The sequence below is a fragment of the Sceloporus occidentalis genome, unplaced genomic scaffold, assembly GCF_023333645.1.
Source record: "Sceloporus occidentalis isolate IW3139 unplaced genomic scaffold, rSceOcc1.0.p SCAF_9, whole genome shotgun sequence".
NCBI lineage: Eukaryota > Metazoa > Chordata > Lepidosauria > Squamata > Phrynosomatidae > Sceloporus > Sceloporus occidentalis.
Window position 1 is genome coordinate 48,677,161 of NW_028316989.1, and position 20,622 is coordinate 48,697,782.

At 43.4% G+C, this 20,622-nt stretch overlaps 1 protein-coding gene across 1 annotated transcript in view; it reads right to left on the bottom strand.

Moving 5' to 3' along the window:
* LOC149307504 (integrin alpha-11-like) overlaps positions 1–20,622 on the bottom strand; it is an 89,722-nt gene that overhangs the window by 15,551 nt on the left and 53,549 nt on the right. Inside the window, exons 5-22 of the mRNA XM_089539316.1 lie at positions 17,536–17,645; positions 16,913–17,004; positions 15,229–15,343; positions 14,453–14,580; positions 13,778–13,926; positions 13,204–13,348; positions 12,772–12,937; positions 12,311–12,381; positions 10,617–10,761; positions 10,243–10,391; positions 9,445–9,585; positions 8,534–8,737; positions 6,220–6,350; positions 5,153–5,319; positions 4,236–4,378; positions 3,709–3,819; positions 3,467–3,552; positions 2,690–2,897 (exon numbers count right to left, since the gene is read on the bottom strand). Coding sequence (XP_089395442.1) covers positions 2,690–2,897; positions 3,467–3,552; positions 3,709–3,819; positions 4,236–4,378; positions 5,153–5,319; positions 6,220–6,350; positions 8,534–8,737; positions 9,445–9,585; positions 10,243–10,391; positions 10,617–10,761; positions 12,311–12,381; positions 12,772–12,937; positions 13,204–13,348; positions 13,778–13,926; positions 14,453–14,580; positions 15,229–15,343; positions 16,913–17,004; positions 17,536–17,645 — 2,461 coding nt within the window. The remainder of the gene's footprint in view (positions 1–2,689; positions 2,898–3,466; positions 3,553–3,708; positions 3,820–4,235; positions 4,379–5,152; positions 5,320–6,219; positions 6,351–8,533; positions 8,738–9,444; positions 9,586–10,242; positions 10,392–10,616; positions 10,762–12,310; positions 12,382–12,771; positions 12,938–13,203; positions 13,349–13,777; positions 13,927–14,452; positions 14,581–15,228; positions 15,344–16,912; positions 17,005–17,535; positions 17,646–20,622) is intronic.

Sequence of the window (20,622 nt, forward strand, 5' to 3'; positions counted from 1 at the left end):
TTTAAATCAACAGCCGGGGAGGGAGAGATACTTGATGCTCGGCGGATCAAGGAAGCTTCCATGGGAAAGCTCAGCATATTTACTAATAAGGGGAAGAGAGGGAGAGGACAGTCTGTCCAAAAGACACAGGAAAGCCCTTGCTTGCCCTGTCAACACTTCGCCATTTACTACTTTTGGGGCTGCAACAAGAAACAGAAGGGGAGGAAGGTGTTGCTGAGGTCCAGCAACCCAAAGGAGACAGGAATTATTTGCACTGCATTTTTCATTGCAAATAATACAGGCTTGGCACCATTAAAGTTTAGACTGAAGCACCAAGGACGAGAACCTGCATCAAGGAGATGGAGAGTAACTTTACACTCACTTGCACAATGATTGTGCATTATTAGTGAATAGCAACATTGCACCACCAAAATGTACAAAAGGATGTGGGATGCATGAATTGAAAAGTGCTTCTGCATGTATAGTGTGCAAATGCACCACACCAGTAGAAGCATTGCACGCACTACCTTGAACTGAACTGGTCGTTTTGCATTGGAGAAAAAGGCCCATAAAGGAATTTATGCAGATAAAAGACATCAATAGGATTGCCAAACTTTGTATCCATATGGAGGAAAAAGGCTTCTTTGCTTTGGTGCCCCAACTGCGCCATCTTTAAGGTTGCGGGCGCCAACTTTGCGATTGTTTTGACCCCAGCTTTGAAGCCTTTCCAGTTGCTCTGGCATTTCAAGATGAGCTGACTCCATTTCATTGGTTTCACTGCCTTTCTTTGGCTCAGTGATGATGATGTGTTTTATTGTCCGAATCATTATATTTGTACCCTTCCCGGGAATCTATATAGATGGGAGAGTGGTTTTTCCAAAATTACAAGACATTTTTGAGGCTTTTTACTCATCTGCTGGAATTTGTTGAGTTCCTGTGTGTTGACTTTTAGAAAGCTTGCATTCCCATTTTCAAGAACAAGGAAGAGCAATCTAAATTGGCCTCTATTGGCCTCTGTCTTCAGATTCGGTGTCTTGTGAGCCACCCTGGGTCCCTTTTCAGGAGAAAGGTGGCATAAAAACGAAATTAAATAAATAAATAAGGAGAAGGACCCCAAAATTTTAGTCCATTTTAGTTTCAGGCCTATTTGGTTGTGGGCTCAATTGCACAATTCAGCAGAAGGATTGCACAATAGTCAATGCACCATGCTGCAAGTGGAGATTTTTGCAATGCAATCCCATTGTAGCATCTCATCCTTACAAAAGAAACAAAGGCAGAAATAGCTCTGTTCAGGGAGGTCTGCTAGATGACCGACCGCAGCTGTAAAAAACGGACACGTGGAAAGCTCCTTCTTCAGAAAAATATGAGCTCTGTGAAATGCCTTTTGGGGGGGGGGGGATATTCCCCTTTGCAACATCTTTTCACCTCCTGTGTTTGAGACACCAAGTCCAGTTCTGGTTAAAGAAGCATCAGAAATATTTGGGAAAGGTTGATGGACGGTTAGAAAACTACCTTAAAAGATGCAGGATGACAAAGAAGCTGACGTGGAGACCGCCATCTGAAAATTATAAATCAGAGACGTTTTCTCCTCTCTTAGCAATAAAGCATTCCCAGACCTTGGCTCTCTTCCCTGGCTGGCTGTCAACAGAGACTTGCATGCCTCCCTCCAAAATGCTGGACGGATGCCTGGCAAACATGGGGCTCCTTCCCTCTTCCGTTCAATGGACAACGTGCGGAGTGGCATGCCCTTGCCCAGCAAAGAAACTGCAATTCACTCTCCCAGGTTAAGCCTCTTATTTCCAGAGGAACCATAACTCAGCAGAGGGATAATAAAGATCACCTCTGACTGCACCTTGGCCATAAGATGCAGAGGCAGCTTGAGAGAGAGAGAGAGAAGGGGAGTTGCTCTCAGATGCTGCAAATAAACCGAATACAAGTTGTTTGAAGATGCTGGGCCTGATTCCCACTACCTTTTAAACTGGATCGCAAATCGATATGAACCAGTTCAAATGACCCTGGTTCCCACTTGAAGCAATTTGGAGAGGGGGGCCATACACTAGACCCATTTAACCTGCATCTTTTTTATGCTGATTTTTTCCGCGACTTTTTGGATAAACCGATTCCGTCCAAATGTGAACCAGGTGCAGATCGGAATCGATTTAAATTTGCCCTTCGACTGGCCAGAGCGGGTCCATTCTGAACCGATTAATTCGTCAGTGTGAACCACAAGTGGGTTATTTTACGGGGGGAAAACGTGAATTCCACTTGTGAAGTTATAAAGCAACATGAGAAAACTGGTTATTTTAAGGCCAGAGCTGAGCAACTCCAGGAACCCCAAGGAGCCTGAGTAAAACCAAAGGTTATAATAATAATAATAATATAATAATAAATTTTTATTTATATACCGCCCTGTGGCGAACCAATCCGGGCGGTTTACAGCATTAAAATAACATACAGCACAAAAACAATATATTTCCCTCCCCCCTTAAAAAGTTATTAAACAACATATCTAATTTAAAACCACAATAACTAGTTAAAATAACAATAAATTAAACAAAATAATACCAACCAATAAACCACTGCAACTTCAGTTCTAAAGAAAAGGGGGCTTTGGAGACATTACTGAGGAGGGGGAAATCCTAAGATCCTGAGGCCGGGATATTTCAGTCTGGGAAGGCCTGCCTGAAGAGATCCGTCTTGACAGCCTTACCTTCTGGATCAAGCTTGCAAACTGCAGGTTTCTCGAGAAGGAAATGTTTAGAACGGCATTATACGCATTTTCTCCCGCATTCTCCAGGGCCGCCTCTACCGCCACCCTCCTCCTGGTGCTCTCTATGACAAAAACGGAGGTGTCAAAAGACAGCGTGTAGGCGGCGCAATCCGAATGCGACTTTCTCAGGACGCGTCTGCAATACTCCCTACGGAAAGAACAGACATTCAAGCACAGCTGTCCAGATAACGCTCACATGCCTTTTCCGAGAGTTTTTGGGTGCCAAAGAGGTCCCCCATCATTACTCTTGGCGGCTTTATCAATGTCCAAAAGACCTTGGCCATAGATATATCACTGGTCACTCTGGCATCAATGTGGTGGTCAGTCTGTTCTAGGTTATTAACTCAGTGTTAAAAGAGCTATCATTGGTACCAAAGCAACACTGGGTGATAAAGTTCAGGTCTAATGCACTTTGGCACTGCTTTAACTGCCATGGCTCAGTGCTATGGGATCCTGGGATTTCTAGTTTGCTGTGGCACCAGAGCTCTCCAACAGAGAAGGCTAAATATCTCACAAAACTACAAGTCCCAGGACTTCATACCATTGAGTGAAACTCAGTGTCAAACTGCATTATTTCTGCAACGTGGATTAGATGTCAGATAAGTGTTTAAAGTTTGGATTAAAAGCTGGAGCAGAGTTACAATCTCACTGACACGCTCCTTTTTTTGGCCATATTGCTTGCTCTGCATGGATGCTCACTCCAGAGTAGATACTCACATGGCAGTTGGGATGTCGGTTTTAGCATCAAGGACCAAATTCGGGATGCAGTGCTCATCCTCATTGCAGCCGTTCCAGAACGGGACCTAAAGGACATGGAGGAAAAAAGAAATGCTCCGATGCTCTGGTTTTTATAGAGTGCGCTAAGGAGTAAATTTTAGGAATCCTCAACATATCTGGCTAACTAAGCATTTTCAAGGCTCTCGCCCCACTTTCACCCCAATGAAACGCCTGCTACTCACAGCAACTTTCAGTGCGGTCGGCCACCCATCGTCCATCACTGGTCCATCATGAGGACTATCCAGGTCATAAAGAATGGAAAATGTGACCGGCTTCACATAATCAGCTGTATCCTACGAAAGTACAAAGTGATCACCATCATCTTCTATTTTCACTTTTGGGATAAGATGGCTGCTGAGGACCCTTTGAGAAGATGAGACTAATATTTGAAATAGGGCAGAAAAGGGGGACAGATTTCCATTCCAAACACTTTAAGATTAGCATGGATTGTGTTAACAATAACGTCTAACAAGGGGGTTTTCAGTACATGGATTGATAGATTTATAGGGGCTACTAAACACTTCTGTGGACCACCAGGTTTTCTATAATTATTTGGAAGACACATTACACAAAGGTAACTGAGATAAGTCATCCATTGAGATGAACACAGGACCAATTTGCTGTTTGTTTGGTGCTTTGTTTTAAAATTCCAAACTTAGTTCCTCTTGCCAGCAAGGAGATCTCACATTTTTGTAGTCCAAGCCCTTACCAAGACATGGAAATTCAGCTTCTCGCAATGCTCTTGACCGGCGGATAAGGTGGCTCTCTTGTGAGTGAGCCTGTCTCCATTTTCGTCAAGATGGGCTCGGGGGATATAGCGCCGCTCATCGATGGTGATGTTGAAATTCAGGGCTGAAACAATCAGAAATTGCTCCCATACACATCAATGAAAGAAGCAAAATGAGTCCCAAACCTCAGGGTTAAACTATATTCTCCAAGATGCCATTGTGTGCTGTGTGCCTTCAAGTTGTTTCCAACTTACAGTATGGTGACTCTAAGGCGAACCTATCATGGGTTTTTCTTGGCAAGATTTGTTCAGAGGAAGTTTGCTATTGCCTTCCCCTGAGGCTGAGAGAGTGTGACTTGCTCAAGGTCACCCTGCATTATTCTGGGATAGAAATATTTTGTTATATTACAACAGCAGTTGCAGAGAGGCCATAAACATGAACCTGGACAGGTCGTGATGACCTTTAGGTGCCACCTTGACTCCCTATGACAACAATGTCCAACCGGAGGGCATGTGGCAAGGACCCATGCAACTTAATGGGTGCAAGTACTGCTGTTTTGCACCTTCTCTACTGTGTGCATTTCCTTTTGAAGGTGGCAGATTAAGATTTGTTAGCCTAAAGCATTTAAACCAATCTTTCTGCTAGCATCCATGATATATTCCCACACTCCATCCTATTCCTAGTATCCCCATGTGATGTTACCTCTTTCCATTTCTGTAAGCCACCTTGAGTCCCCATGTTGAAGAAGAGGCAAGACATAAATAAATCAATAAAATTTTGCATGCTTTTTAAATAAAAATCTTGCTCCAGGGAACTAGAGACTAAAGTTTCGGTCACTCCAGAGGGTCACTCCAAACCCTCTGGAGTGACCAAATGGAGAAGTAGGATGGCTCCTTACCCACGGAGGCCGTCTGGAAATGCGCAGAGAGGAAAATGGCGGTGAAGCAAACAAAGGCGGAGAGGCAAGTGGCGTCCTTTCCGTTCCGAACGCAGTCCTTGTTGAAGATGTTGATCTTGAACGGTTCAAAGCGGATGCTGGCATTGACTCTGACAACACTGCGGGACCTTGATGGGAAAGAGTGATATATGCTATCCAGTGTGATATATGCCATCCTATGCCAACAATGACCTTTTACACTCTACTTTGGACAAACAGGATGGTTTCTATGCAAGAAGATTAATGGACACAAATCTGACAGTACAAATGGCAATACCCCAAAACCAGTTGCAGAACGTTTCAGCCTTCCTGGACATACAGTAAGGGATTGACAGGTTGCAGTCCATGAAGAAGTTCATGGAAGGAAGACTACCAAAAAGCGCTGAACTGAATTATATCCACAAATTCCAACTTGAGTCTGTCTATTAGCAGAGATTTGTACAAAGATAATGGCTTCATAGTCCACTATGTATACTATATACTAATAAATGTATCCTCACCACTGCACAAAAGGAATACTCTCAGAGGAAGTTTTGAAGCCTGGGAAACTGACTTTTGACAGGCAGATTTATTGCTTTTGCACATCAACACTGACTATTGCAAAGAAATGAAATACCTGTGTTGCATTACATGGACCTTTGAAAATTTAGGTCAAGGGTCCTAAATTTTCCATCTTTCTGGATCCTATTAATTTCTATACCATTGCCACAAGTGTATAAATATGCTTTATAACCTTTTATATCATTCCTTATTGCATCAAAAGAAGTGGGTTTATATCCATGAAATCTCATGTGAAAATAAATAGCAGTTAGTCTCAAAAGGGTGGCCACATTCCTTTTTTCCCCCTCCTTCACCTTCCTCCTTTTTAATTCTAAGACTGGGATGGTACTTATTTTCTGCAAACCATCTTTCAGGAGTGCTGCAGTTGTGTATTCCTGCATGTCCCTTCCAATACTATGACTTTATGGTAACTCTTAGGTCTTATGGCAAGGACTAGCCTAGCTAAGCCCTCATTTCACAGGACCCACCAGAGTAAGACAGCGTTTCCGAGGGAGCCGACAGCCAGGTCCACGAGGCCATCTTCATTCAGATCCAAATGCCCATGGATGCTGCACCCAAAATACATCAAGCCTGGAGAAAGGTCAGCCGCTGCTATTCGCTGAAAAACCACAGAAGGAAACTTGTTTTACATTCTATAGCAATAGCAGCTTCGTTTATGAGTGTATATGTTGACATATTACCTATATTTTATCTACGCAAGGATGCACCCAGAAGCCACCAACCTCCTCTGACCCAACATTCAATCTGTCAAGGATACTCTATTCTGGAACCATCTAAAGCCTGCTGTGATGATTTTAACAACTTCTTCGTGGATAAAACCTCTCGGATAAGGGCTGATCTTGACTCCATTATTAGTTCAGAATCTAGAGTAGAGGTATCCGGAGCTTCTGTGGACTTGGTTAAACTGGATCACTTTGAGTCTGTAAATACCGAGGATGTGGACAAGATTCTTTGAAGTATTAGGAGGACGACTTGCTCTCTCGATCCCTGTCCTTCATGGTTGACAGCTCAAGGGGGAACAGTTGTAACAAATACCAGTATGTTACGCTGTGTTATTAATTCATCTTTTAGGGATGGGCAGTTTCCATCTACTCTGAAGACAGCCATTGTAAAACCTTTGTTGAAAAAGCCCTCTCTTGACCCCCTAATTCGGAATAATTATCGGCCTGTCTCGCTGCTGCCATTTCTAGGGAAGGTGATCGAGAGGGCGGTTGCCCTTCAGCTTCAGGGGATCTTGGATGAAACGGATTATCTGGACCCATTTCAAACCGGCTTCTGGGCGGGCTATGGAGTTGAGACTGCCATGGTCGCCTTAGTCGATGATCTCCGTCTGGGCATGGACAGGGGAAGCATGTCCCTGTTAGTGCTCTTGGACATCTCAGCAGCCTTCGATACCATCGACCATGGTATCCTTCTGGATCGCCTGGGGGAGTTGGGTATCGGGGGCACTGCTTTGCAGTGGTTCCGTTCCTACCTCTCGGGTAGATTCCAGATGGTGGAGATGGGGGACTGTCGCTCCAATAGGAGGGCCCTTACATCTGGGGTCCCTCAAGGAGCAATTTTGTCCCCCATGCTATTTAACATTTACATGAAGCCGCTGGGAGAGATCATCTGGAGACACGGGGCGCGGTGTTATCAGTACGCTGATGACACCCAAATATGTTTCTCTGTGTCTCCGACTGATGCAGTGACCAGGGATGGCATCTCTCCTCTTAATGCCTGCTTGGAGTCGGTAATGGGCTGGATGAGGGAAAACAGACTCAGCCTGAATCCAGAGAAAACAGAAGTACTGGTGATAGGCTCTCCTGGCCCGGGGAAGGAAATTGTTCCACCTGTCCTGAATGGGATCACGCTCCCTGTGAAGGACTCTGTTCGTAGTCTGGGGGTGCTCCTGGACTCGTCGCTTCACCTTAGTTCCCAGGTGGATGCGACGGTCTGGAGCACTTGTCATCAGCTTCGGCTGATACGCCAACTGCGTCCCTTCCTGGGCCGGGGGGACCCTGAAACCGTGGTACATGCTCTGGTAACCTCTCGATTAGATTTCTGTAATGCGCTTTACATGGGGCAACCCTTGTACCAAACCCGGAAGCTTCAATTAGTGCAGAATATGGCTGCTAGGCTGGTTACTGGGTGTTCCAGGGCCAGCCATATAACACCAGTCCTGAAAGATCTTCATTGGCTGCCTATTCGCTTCCAGGCCGAATACAAGGTGTTGGTTATTACCTATAAAGCCCTAAATGGCTTGGGCCCAGGGTACTTGGAGGACCGCCTCTCCCCATACAATCCGCCCCACACTCTCAGATCGGGTGGGAAACATCTTTTGAGAGTTCCAGATACTCAGCTTAATTCATCTTGGAAGGCATTTTCAATCTCAGCACCTCAGCTCTGGAACTCTCTCCCCCATGAGCTCCGCACAGTTACCACCCTTGATGGTCTTAAGAGGAACCTGAAGACCTTTTTATTCCGCCAGGCTTTTCCCCCATGAGCCTATTGGTAATTTTCTTTTCCCCCGGCAATGAAATCGGTGGATTCCATCTATTCAGCCATTTGTATGGGGTTGTTTTTTTGTATGGTTTTAACTGTTTTTAAATTGTTAACTGTTTCACTGTTTTATTCTAATATGATATTGTGTATGTCGGGGTATTTGGGTTATGGTGTTTTAATTGTTTTATTTATTTGTTGTACACCACTGTGATCTCAGGAACAACAGTACAGAAATAAACTATATTATTATTATTATTATTATTATTATTATTATTATTACTACAGGATGACTACTACCTGCTTATATTTCCGGATGAGGTTCTCCTTGTGTCCGTGAAAGACATATATTGCTCCTTGGTGGTCATCTTCCAGAGGCGCACCGACAACCACATCGTTGTAAGAGTCCTGGTTCAGGTCCGGGACGGAGGCGATGCAGGAGCCGAACCTGGAGTTTTGGTAGCTGGGCAAGTCCTTCAGAGATCCACTGGAGACGAACCTGTCCTTCAAGGAAAAGACACAAAGATATATGGGAACACACATAGGGTAAGATCCTATATATCCCCTATGTTTTTAAAATGCTACAACTTATTCCCTTTTTATGTTGCATTTTTAAAAATATTAGTTGAAAACTGGCATCTGTGGTTTTTAGACTGAAAAGGCAGAGAATAAATGTTTCAGGTTATAAATAAGATCAAACACCAAAACATACCAAAAAGACTATATATTGCAGCGTATATTAAAGTCAGCTGCCAAGTGGTCTGCTATTGTTTTTGGCCTTCTGTTAAGAAACTTATTGGGGTTTTCCAAAGTGGAAAAAAAAGTATTTTAAAAATACATTAAAATTCCATGTTTGGAAATTATTGGACGGCATTGAAAAACAAATACTCTATCAATGGACGTTTAACATTTAGGCTCAAACCATTTCCAGGGTGTTATTAGCATGTATTTTTGTGTGTATAGGATGCAGAGATGCAAAAATAATCTCCAATTCATTGAGAAAACTGCAGAATGTGAAATCAAATGCATTTTTGTGTTTTGCACATTTATTTGCATGATTGATTTATGCAACTTTCCCCGCATTGAGCAAAGAATGTTTCTATGTATTTTCCTTTAGTTAAGCACATTTTAATATTTTCCATTTCAAATGCACACATTCCTTTGTGTTTCTTTTATTTCTTGGAAAAGCACAAATCCACCTAATAATTTACCTCTTTCAAAGTGTAGACATACACCTTTCCTTTCTCTCTTCCTTCGCTGAAGTACATTGGGGCTCCAACCAACAAAATATCGGTGACCCCATCTCCATTAACATCTATGGAATTGATTTCGCTTCCATAATAGGCACCGATCTGAAAAAAGATAGGAGAAAAATACATGGAACAAGTTGGAGACTTGTTGTGGGTTTCTATATTTTAACATAATTCCAAGACATTAAAGGCATCTGGAATGATAATGCCGGAATGAGAGGCATTTTCAAAAACGGAAACTATCTGTCATCTCCTTGTCTAGACATCTCTCCCAGAAAAGAAAATATACAGATTAAAAACTTTGATTCGGGGAGATTAAGGATCCCAGTCATTGCTGCTCTTTATGATGCGAGTGGTTTCTTTCCGCTGAATTATTTCTTTCCTTTCTCAAAGTCTGCAGCAAGGCAGAGTCATTTGTTTATGGCGGGATTTGAGCCTATTTGCATCAAGTTGAAAGATAATGTATAAGTCTATTTTCAAGGATGGTGTTCTTCTACAGACTAAATTGTGTCTAAGATGGAAGATTTGGCATTGCTTTCGAATCTCATATGGCTGTCTCAAACTTCTCAAGATGAAAAATTTCAGGATCGCCCTCTCCGAAACATAGAAATAGTAGGATTACGACACGCACAAGAACATATATGCCATAAAATGCATACAATACATCTGTAGCCTACATATAAGTGCAGCATGAGGATTGCTGCAGGTTTGCACCAGACTTTAACCATCTTAACTTTCTAGTTTAAATTTTTATTTTACCTGTTCTCCTTTCAGCGACTGGTGGATGGTGAGGTTTCGGTTGATGTGCATTGTGAAAATAATCACTTTCCCCGTGTGGTTGAACCGAGGCGCCCCGGCTACGTAAATTCGGTCGCGTCTTCTTGAAACCACCGAAGTGACGGTGTAACCTGTGGCACAAACAAACACAAACACACAGCAGTAGGATGAAGATGCCAGCCACAGATGTTGGTGAAACATCAGGAATAAACTCTTCCAGAACATGGCCACATAGTCCGAAAAACCCACAAAAAACTATGGATGCCAGCCATGAAAGCCTTTGACTTTGCATTGGAAGCAACTGACTTGTTGGAAAGAGGTCTCCATTTCCAGTAGTTTCTGCCTCCTTGTCTTACCTAGATAAGCCCCATGATTCTTCAGCTCCTCTGGAAACTCCTGGAGATAGGATTCCCGGTGAGGGACCACTTTGCCGTTGCTGGTTTCCTTGAGCACGGCTCCATTCCAGTCATAGGCGCCCACAGCTCCCAGTAAGATCCCATCCTATCCATAAAAAGGACAAGACCCTTAATTACTGGACAAAGGACCAAGTTGCCATTTGCAATTTTTGCGATATACATGTGCAACCACTTTGAACGGCTCCTAATAATAAGTGCTATGGTCACAAAAAAACCCATTAATGTGCATCTTTTTACTTCCAGGATTTCAGCAACAATACTTTTCCGCTTCATTTGCGGGATGCTTTAAATGCATTTTAATCTCCCTTTTAATGCCGAAACCAGCCCCAGTGTGATAAACCTCTATGCCTGGCAAATGCTTTTATTCCAGAAGAAAACCAAACCAATACCCGGATCTCTTCCTTTGGGATTTTTAACCGTTGTTACCTAGAACCGCGCGGCACATTCTGCTCCGATCTAATCTTTGTCCTTTAGCCACTGTGAGGAAAAAAGCCTCCTGTTTTGCAAAAGGGCTCCAGGAATGTGCCAAGGAGCCCTTGCCAAGTCAGTGAGTGAAATATTCTGAGACCTGCCAATTTCTCCCAGACTTGTCAATTTTGGCAGCTCAGCTTAAAGAAAAAGAAAACCCAAAGAAAACAAAAGCAGGGAACATGTCCTTGTGAGTCTCTCTCTCTCTCTCTCTCTCTCTCTCTCTCTCTCTCTCTCTCTATATATATATATATATATATATATATATGGTAATACATTCTCTTTATTTGCTGCTGTGTTTGGGGAAGGACATACGTAAGTTACTCCTTGCAATGTTGACACAGAAACTCGATCGTGTTGTGTGTAGTAGCACTGCTGGTTATTTTACTGTAGTTGTTATTATGTGCCTTCAAGTCCTTTATGATTTTTATGTTGACCTTAAGACAACCTTATCATGGGGTTTTCTTGGCAAGATTTTGTCAAAGGAGGTTTGCCATTGCCATCCTCTGAGGCTGAGAGAGTGTGACTTGACCAAAGTCACCCAGTAGGTTTCCATGGCTGAGCTGGGATTCGAACCCTGGTTTTCAGAGTCATAGTCCAATGCTCAAACCACTGCAATACTAGTTAGACCTTACTTTGCCAACTTCTGACCCTTTCCCCTTCAGCCACCAACCCTCTTCTGCCCCATAATAAGGATGCTCTTCCTAACCCATGGATCATAGTTGGATTGCATGCGCTAAATGTCCTGCCAGGAACAAATCCAGGTTAGGTCATGCCAAGGACCATTTTCATCTCCATTTCCAGTCAACATGCTATCAAAAACAGCATTCCTTGGGTATCATTTTCTCCGAAGATCCAAACAGAAGCCTATTTGAGCATTTCTGGACCCTTCGCTCGAAATCTTTCCTTTCTAATTGCGTCAGGGAATTAGCGCTCTTTCGGCCGCCGAGCAGCCAGGAATTTGGAACGGCCGCCAGCTTCTGAGATACAAATAATCCAGGTATCCTCTGCTACCATACATGGACCTTTTGAGGGATGCATGCACACCCGTTGCACACCAAAAAGCCTCTTAGGCTCACTAATGTCAACCACATTGCGCAGGACACATGGATCATGGACAGAAATGGTGGAAACAAATGCACTGTTTTTTATTATTATTCACTCACTTCTACAATATGCGATGAAAATCCAGTCTGGGACATTTCCAGGCCAAAGGAGATCTCATTCTTGTTGGTTCCTAAAAATGGAAGAAAGGCACTTGCAGGATTACTGGACACCTTCTAAAGAAGGACAGAAGGATGCTGAAGAAGTGTCCAACAATGGAATAGACCTCCTTTGGAGGTCTTTAAAGAGACATCTCTCAGGAGTGATTGATCTGTGTATTTCTCCACAGAAGAGGGTTGGACTATGATTCCCAAACTCTGGCATTTCCAGGTGTTTTGGACTTCATCTCCCAGAATCCCAGACTCTTGGCCAAGATGGCTGAGGCTGCTAGGAGCTGAAGACCAAAACACTTGGAGGACCAGAGTTTGAGAATCACTAGATGACCTTTCTATGATTTCTATGATTCTATGATAAAGGGAAGCGCAGGCAACAACGACTGGGATATCAGAGAACAAGGACTCACCTTCCAAGCTGAAAATCCTTTCCCCAAGAGCATCCACAATGTCTTTCAGAGCGGCTTCATCGCTGACATTAAAGAAGTGTTTTTCATCTGGGTCACTCGCTATATACTTTATTTCCTTCAGGAAAGCTTTGGGATTGATCCCTCTTCTGTTGTAGTAACCAAGGACCTGGATGAAAAAGCACCAGCTTTGCAAGGATATGGCTTCCAAATGCAAAACCTACCAAGTTGCAATGGATTAAGGCACTTGCTAACGGTTTACAAGGATGTCTACATTCAGTTCCAGCATGATTTTTACACAACAAAGATCTGATCTTCCATTCGGCTTGCTTAGTAATGGATAGATTTTGGCTTGTCGGAGCTGGTTACAAAGACTACAGTGCAGTAAAATATCTTTCCTAGACTCTACTTAAGAGGAGGGTAGTAGAGACTTACGGCCACGGCGTATCGGGTGATGTTGTCTTTCTCGCTGCCTTCAATCACCTTCTCCAGGTCCGAACTGTCGTGGGATTCCCCATCCGTGATGACAATCATCACTTTCTTCGCCCCTTTCCGCCCGCCATTCCGAAATGCTTCTGAGCTGAAATCCAAGAGATGCAGGAAAAAACGAAACACAAATAAAGGCATCTTGCTACAGCATCTGCTTTGCAAATGAAACACCAGCTCCATACAGCTCTTGGTTTCTACAGCCAGTCTTCTGTTTATTCAGAACTGTTTTTAAAAGAAAGCACTTTAAACCTTTGAATGCATTTACTTTAAATGGGTCTTTAAATGCATTTGCTGTTCTACACACTTAGGTTGCATCCACATTGCAGAAATAACCGCTTTAACTGCTATGGCTCAATGCTATGAAATTCGAGGCATTGCAGTTGGCTGCAGAGAGAAGGCTAAATATCTCCAAAACTACACTTCCCAGAATGTCATAGCATTGAGCCATGGCATTTAAAGTGGTGTCAACCTGGATTATTTCTGCAGTACGGATGCAGCAAGGTTTGGGTGGGATGCTCACCGAGCAAATTCAATCCCAAACGCCGTCTGGGTTAACGTCCCTCCTCTTTGCTTGATGTGTCGGGCGGCTTCTACAACATCCTTAACCGACCGGTAGTCGTTCAAATGAAACTCATGCACAGCGTCTTCTCCATATTGGACGACTCCAACCTAAGGTGGAAAACAGAGCAAGCTGAGCTGGGAATGCTGCATCTCCCTGCTTCAATACACTTTTATTTTCAACATGGAATCAGTCTTGCACACCTTCAGTAACCATGACTGCATACTGCAACCTTAATATTGATATATGTGGCACAGCAGACTGAATACAATATAAACAAAACCCACTTCTTGACAAAACTGTTGTCTTAAAAGCAAAGTTGTTCTTAACCCTCTTTTACTTTAACTCAGGGGTTGGTGAGGTGCAATCAATGGACTTAATATTAAGGAGAGCTGGATGTTTGGGTTTCATTTCAGCACCATAAAGCCAGATCGCCTTGTGACCTCCAGCCCCAAGATATACCTGCAGCCCTATGTCAGCATCCGCCTCCTATCCCAAAATCAATCCAACACTTTTGCAACCTATGAGCTCCTTTGCCAGCTTTGATTTTTTAAACTACAAACCAGGCAGGACTTAACTGCAGAAGAAGAACACAATGCGTTGACATGCAGTTCTCTCCCACATGCGTCTTCTCACCTGGATTTGGCCTGGACCGATGTAAAATTTCTTCAAGATTTTTATCAGGAAATCCTGCACTTCCGCCCAGGGATAGATGCTGTTGGATCCGTCCAGGACAATAATGATATCCATGTACGTCTGGCATCCTGAGAACAGATGGGCAAGAAATCATTTAGACATCTTGCCTGCGAGCAGGAAAAGGAGCAGGACTTCCAATTCCCCACTTCTTGGCTTAAGAGAGCACTGAGGTATAGGCAAGACTTTCTCTCAGACCTATTGTCCAATTTTGGATTATTTTCTCCCCAATTTTTCCAGGTTTCTGAGCTGGCACGTTCCCTCTTTTTTAACAGAGAGTGCATCTACACTGTGGAAATAATGCAGTTTTGACACCACCAAGAAATTGGCAGCAGGCGCATGCATCTGAGGAAGGAGACTGAAGCCTTGGAAAGCTCACGCTTCAAACTTCTTTCTTTCAGTGAGTCTCAAAGGGGCTAAAAGATCACTCTATATTATTATTGCATCTAAATGCATCTGAGGAAGTAGACTGAAGCCTAGGAAAGCTCCTGCTGCCAACTTCTTTCTTTCAATGAGTCTCAAAGGCACTGCAAGATCTCTCTAGGTACGCATTCATTGAAAACAATTTGCGAAGCAGGGGCTGGAAGTGATTGGAGGTATTGAGTCTTCGATCACTGTCAGAGAAAGGGACAGAAAGAGCAAAAGGAAAGAGAGAATTAATGGGAGAGAAGGAATGAAGGAAAGAGAAAGAGAGAGCCAACGGAAGCTGTTTCTCCTACGCTGGAGAGCCGGAGCCACCGTCTTGGAGAATCTGAAGTTGGAGTTCACCCTGGAGCACATTCCTGTGGTGTAGTAAGAACTTCCGCACTCATGAGACCAGAGCGGGCTGCAGGCCTGCGTCAAGGAAAGGGAGAAAGGAAGAGAAACAACGCTTTAGCAAAACGACACCAGACTCAGCGCCCAGGGAATTTGGCCCAAACGTGGGACGCCGGTTTGCAATACACTCCAAAAGATTGGGACTCTGCCTGCAAGGGCCACGTAAAGCATCCTCCCCAAATAGATTTAGTTTATATCCTGCCTCTCTGAAAGGATCAAGGCAAGTTACAACATAAAATGCATATTAAAACACATAAACATATGTAAATGCCCACTAGGGCCCTCCGTTCTGGAAGTCAAGGTCTGCTGTCTCAGCCCAGGATTTCCTCTGCCCCATCCCGGATTCGCCCCTTTTCACTCGCTGCTCCTCACTCCTGGAACCTTCTTCCCCGCGAGCAAGAGCCATCTCTTCTTTAACCAGCTTCAAAACGGAGTTGAAGACCATTCTGTTCAGGGCAGCGTTCCCAGGCATTGCATAATTGTCACTTGCTATTTGATGTTCTTTTGGTGTCTGTTTTATTGAATCATTTCCTGTATTGCTATGTATTTTATATGTATTATCCTACTAGAGATGTCCCTTCCCCACCACCTTTCCCTTCTCCTTTTGTGTCGTGTCTTTTTAGATTGTAAGCCTGAGGGCAGGAATCCATCCAATTAAAAAGATTGTATGTACAGCGCTGTGTAAATTTACAGCACTTTATAAATAAAGGTTAATAATAATAATAAATAATTATTCACCCTTTCTTAAACTAATCCACATAATTGCAAAAAAGAAAAACAACATTATGAAACAGTTAACATCAGATTAAAATAATCTTAGGATACCTAGTGGGCAAGGAGGTGATAAGTAAATACAATAAACAAACATATACTGTACATACTCATCAGTCTAGAAATTTTACTCTAATAATTGACCCCAAGACCTGAGTCAACTTATCTACTGGTCAATGTAAATATTATACTTTAACTCTTATTAAAAGGGAATCATTCTTTGGTGAAAGGCAAAAGTGTACTCCGTCTTGGAAGCACTGACCTCCTTCCATTTTCTCATCCATCCAGCATTTACAGTAAGCATAAACAGTTGTGCCAGCTGGACTTTTGTTAAGCTTTTGGGCATTATTTTCCTTTGCATCCCTCTTTAGATCTTCATTTTATGCTCTTCAGTTTCACCCTCGATTTATCTGAGTCAAAATCCATGGTTTTGGACCCAAAACCTGCCCTCGACTTGTACATGAGGTTGATTTATAGTCAATGGTAAGTAATTGTCTTTCTCCAAAAGTCGAAAAAAGGGCACAGGCTCCCACTTTTTAAGACAATGCTCTCACCCTGAGATTCCTTCCCCTCTCTCTGGAGGAGAGCAAAGAGAAGAGCAAATAAGACCGGAGGACAAGGGTCAAGCCCTGAGATCTGGGAATATTGCTTCAGGGTGACCAGAAGACTGTACTAGTGGCAAAATCGTTTACTTAGATGGCCCCATGGCACAGGTTCAGGTTAAACATGGATCCCAGCAAGCCGAATGAGAAGAGTACTAGCCTGAAGAACATTTATAATTCAAGGGCACCACTTGGCACATAAGTCAAGTCTTACCAGAAAGCTGTTGTCTTTGGGGTTTGTGGTCAAGCTCAGACCCAAGCGCATGTTGTCCTTGCGTTCCGACACATTGGAAAGAGTTACTCTTCCTTGGAAAGGAATGTCAAAATTAGCCAGGATGGGGAAAACGGAGACAGCTGTGGTGCAGATTCCTTTATGTAATAATATCAACAACAACAACTACTACTACTATTACTACTATTGCTTCTTACCCACCTCTTCCCATGGATCAAGGCCAGTGGGCCTTTGTTATCAACAGAGGTTTGGCTCCAGGACCCCATTCATGGATACTAAAATCCATGAATGTTCAAGTCCCATTAAATACAACGGCATAAATAGTAATTGTTTTTGGTTCGTAACATCTTGCCTGATGAAGAAACCCATGGAGCTTCAAAAGCTTGCAACAAGTATTTGGTGCATTTTGGTTGGCCAATAAAAGGTATCACTGTTTGCGCACATATGTGTGTTATGCATCAAACACTGACTAGAACCACTTCAGATTACAAAATTTAAAAAGCTGGTAGCCATTGCATGTGAGAGATAAGTGGGTCATTGTAGACATTTCATTGCATCACAGAGAGATCATAGTCTCATGGTGTCTTTTCATCTCACAACTTTACCAAGATTGAGTTTGGAGCAGGTGCTGTTGGCTTCGCTATTGACGGAGCATTTGTAGACATCTCCCGTCTTCTGATGGCCACTGGTCTCATAAGGGGCTCCTACCACCAACCTGGAGGAACAGAGAAGTAGAGATGTTTTAGCTGGAGATCCTGCACTGAGCAAGGGATTGGACTCCATGACCCATGAGGCCCCTTATGCTTCAGTTGGATGCACTGGTTTGGATGCTCCTTGAAGTATGGACCATGAAAGCCCACTCCCTGCAGGCAATGTCTCAGCCAGCAGATTGTACACCAAAGAACCCTTTGAAACCAAGGGATTAGAAAGTACTGGGCTGGATTTTTGCTAAAAGAGCCTGCTGAAAATGCCTCATCTCTGCTGTATCTGGTTTTGTCCTTGCACTAATATCAATTTGGACCTTTCTTCTCTGCCGCTTCTCTTTTTGCGTCCTCCTTGCAGAGGGCATTTCCAAATTGCAAGTCGCTTTGGGGATGAGCGAGGGGACCCTTTCCCAGGACCCAACCACACAGTTGCAGAGCAAGAGTTCATGCAATGCCAGCAGCAGCTCCCCCAGAACAGCCGGGAAGCATAAGAAAATCTAAACAGTTGCTAATTCCTGTTTGGAAGAGAGCTCTTTTGCAAATCACCCAAAGCAAAAGCTGGAAGGAACCCACAGTTTGGTCCCTAAATGTATCAGCTGTTTAAAAGAGGAGGAAGAGAATGGTTGCAGTGGGAAACAGCCTCACTTACTGTAATTCCTTGGAACTATTTACTCGGTCTTTGTATGTATTTATTCCATGGTGGATTGGATGGAAAGGGGCCTTCTGAAGACTTTGCATCCTGTCAAACTTTCTCTCCCCTTTTTCTGTCCTGGAGGAAACTGCTTATGGTGGGATGGGGACTGCTGCCACACTGCAGAATTAATGCAGTTTGACACCGCTTTAAGTGCCATGGCTTCATCCTATGGAATACAGTGCATCCTTCCCTTATGCGAGGGATTTGTTCTGGAAATACCATGTATGGCAGAGCCCCACTGAAACAATGGGGCTTCTGTCTGTGGCACGCATGCCATTGCCTCTTCCGGCACACAGCTTTCAGCATATGCTGAAAGCCACATATGACGCAAGCGCACTGTAGTTTGTTGTGGCACCAGACTTCTCAGATAGAGAAGGTGAAATATCACACAAAACTTCAAGTGGCAGGATTTCATTACACTGAGCCACAGCAGTTAAAGCAGTATGAGACTGCCTTCAATCTGCAGTGTAGATGCAGCCTAGATATCAAGTAGAAACAGAATGCAATGGTCAAATGCAGCGCATGGAAAATGCCTTCTGTTGCTTAGGGCAGGGATGGGCATAGTGCTCCCTGAAGCCCTCCACAAACACATGGAAACATTCACACTTCATTCCCACAAGTACCCCAGCACCCAAATACCATTAGTCCCTCTCAGAATGCCAACAGTAAGGGACATGATATCACCTCCTGCTGCCATTTTGAGAAGGATCGCAGCAGAAAATGGGGGTATTTGGATTTGTGGAGAAGAAAAGTAACCGCTCCCTGGACCCCATGCAAAAGGCCACCCTTTGCTTATGGATGCTTTTGTTGTTGCTGGATCCTGGGTCACACATATGAAACAGCCAGAGTTTGGAAAAGTGACCTTTTGGAGCTTTTTGGTTACGTTTTTTTCCCCAGGTGTGAATTTGCATAGAGTTCTGTTGGAATTAATTTTTTATCTGTCCTTATCCCAGCTTCAAATGCTACCATGATGCAAAGCGAACAAGAGGAATGTCTTATTTTGAATGGCAAATGGCACATCATGATGGTCAAAGAGACACTTCTCCATACAACATACTGTTGTAACCTGCCTGGATTCTTCATGATTGGGCGGGCTAGAAATAAATCTATTATTATTATTATTATTATTATTATTATTAGCCAGGTGCCGCATTATGGCCTAAATCCTTTTGGTTAATCCCACTGAGTCCATGGTTGAATGGGAGTCAAGACCTAGAAACATCCCATTGGGTCTACTCTATTTGGGACTAGCCATAGGATTCTGGCTATCGTAAAAATGCTATTTTTAAAACAGTAGTCAGTGTCCAGACATCTGCAGGAGCTAATCCCTATATATCCACCTTGAAAGTCAGTGGGAAAATATTCCCACAAATGCCAAGTTTCCATGAGGTCCAATGAGCGCGGCTCATTAACAATTTAAAGTTCAAGTGGAAAACAATGTGTCATTGTCCAAGAAGAACCCAAAAATGCATCTCCCATTCATCTCAAATTTTTTTTGCCACATTCATGGTCATGTCTGTTATGAGTTTTGGGTTTCCTCCATAGCTCTGAGCTCGAATGATTCATCACTTTAATGCTTTATATAGCTTTGGGGTCATTATATGCCTTTGGAATTGGGCAGGAGATGTTTAGGTTTGCAAGGGAGGCATTATTAAAACTCTAGAAGAAAACCACAGAAATGCTGATGGGCATCCATTCGGTTGTGCCTTAGAAGGAAAGAAAGAGTCAAGAATGCAAGGGTCCGACTAACGGAGAACCTAAGACCAAGCTATATTCCAAAATTCAAGCCTTGTTTCATGGATGGCTGAGATAGTGACATCTTTACTTTTTGATGGTTCAATGTACACACACTTTTTAGTGCAAACATTAAAGGAACAATTTAAGTTGCTGCGTTAATTTTGCATCATTGTGTGTGTCTGCATGTGCCTTTGAGTCACCTGTCGACTTGAATTTCTTGGCCTGATGGCAAACGACAACAAGAGAAAAGTCATCCTATTGCCTTTGTAGGTCTCTAGAGCCTGTAGTTAGAATGGGTTTTATGGTGTGTGGTTTTCAAGATGACACTGGCCTGGATTGCAGCAAGAGAGGTGCGTGTGGCTGAGGGAATACGTTTGGAAGGGTGCTTTCAGGTCACACGCCGCTCTGGATTCATTCATCCACCAATATCCAGATTCCTATGAAGCCGGTCCAAAGCCATGTGTGGAAAAGCCATCAGTTTCTGCTTGCTCAGTGACCGCAAGAAGGAGCCAGAGTTTATGGAGGACAGAGCAGCCATTTCAGTTTCAGGAAGAAAG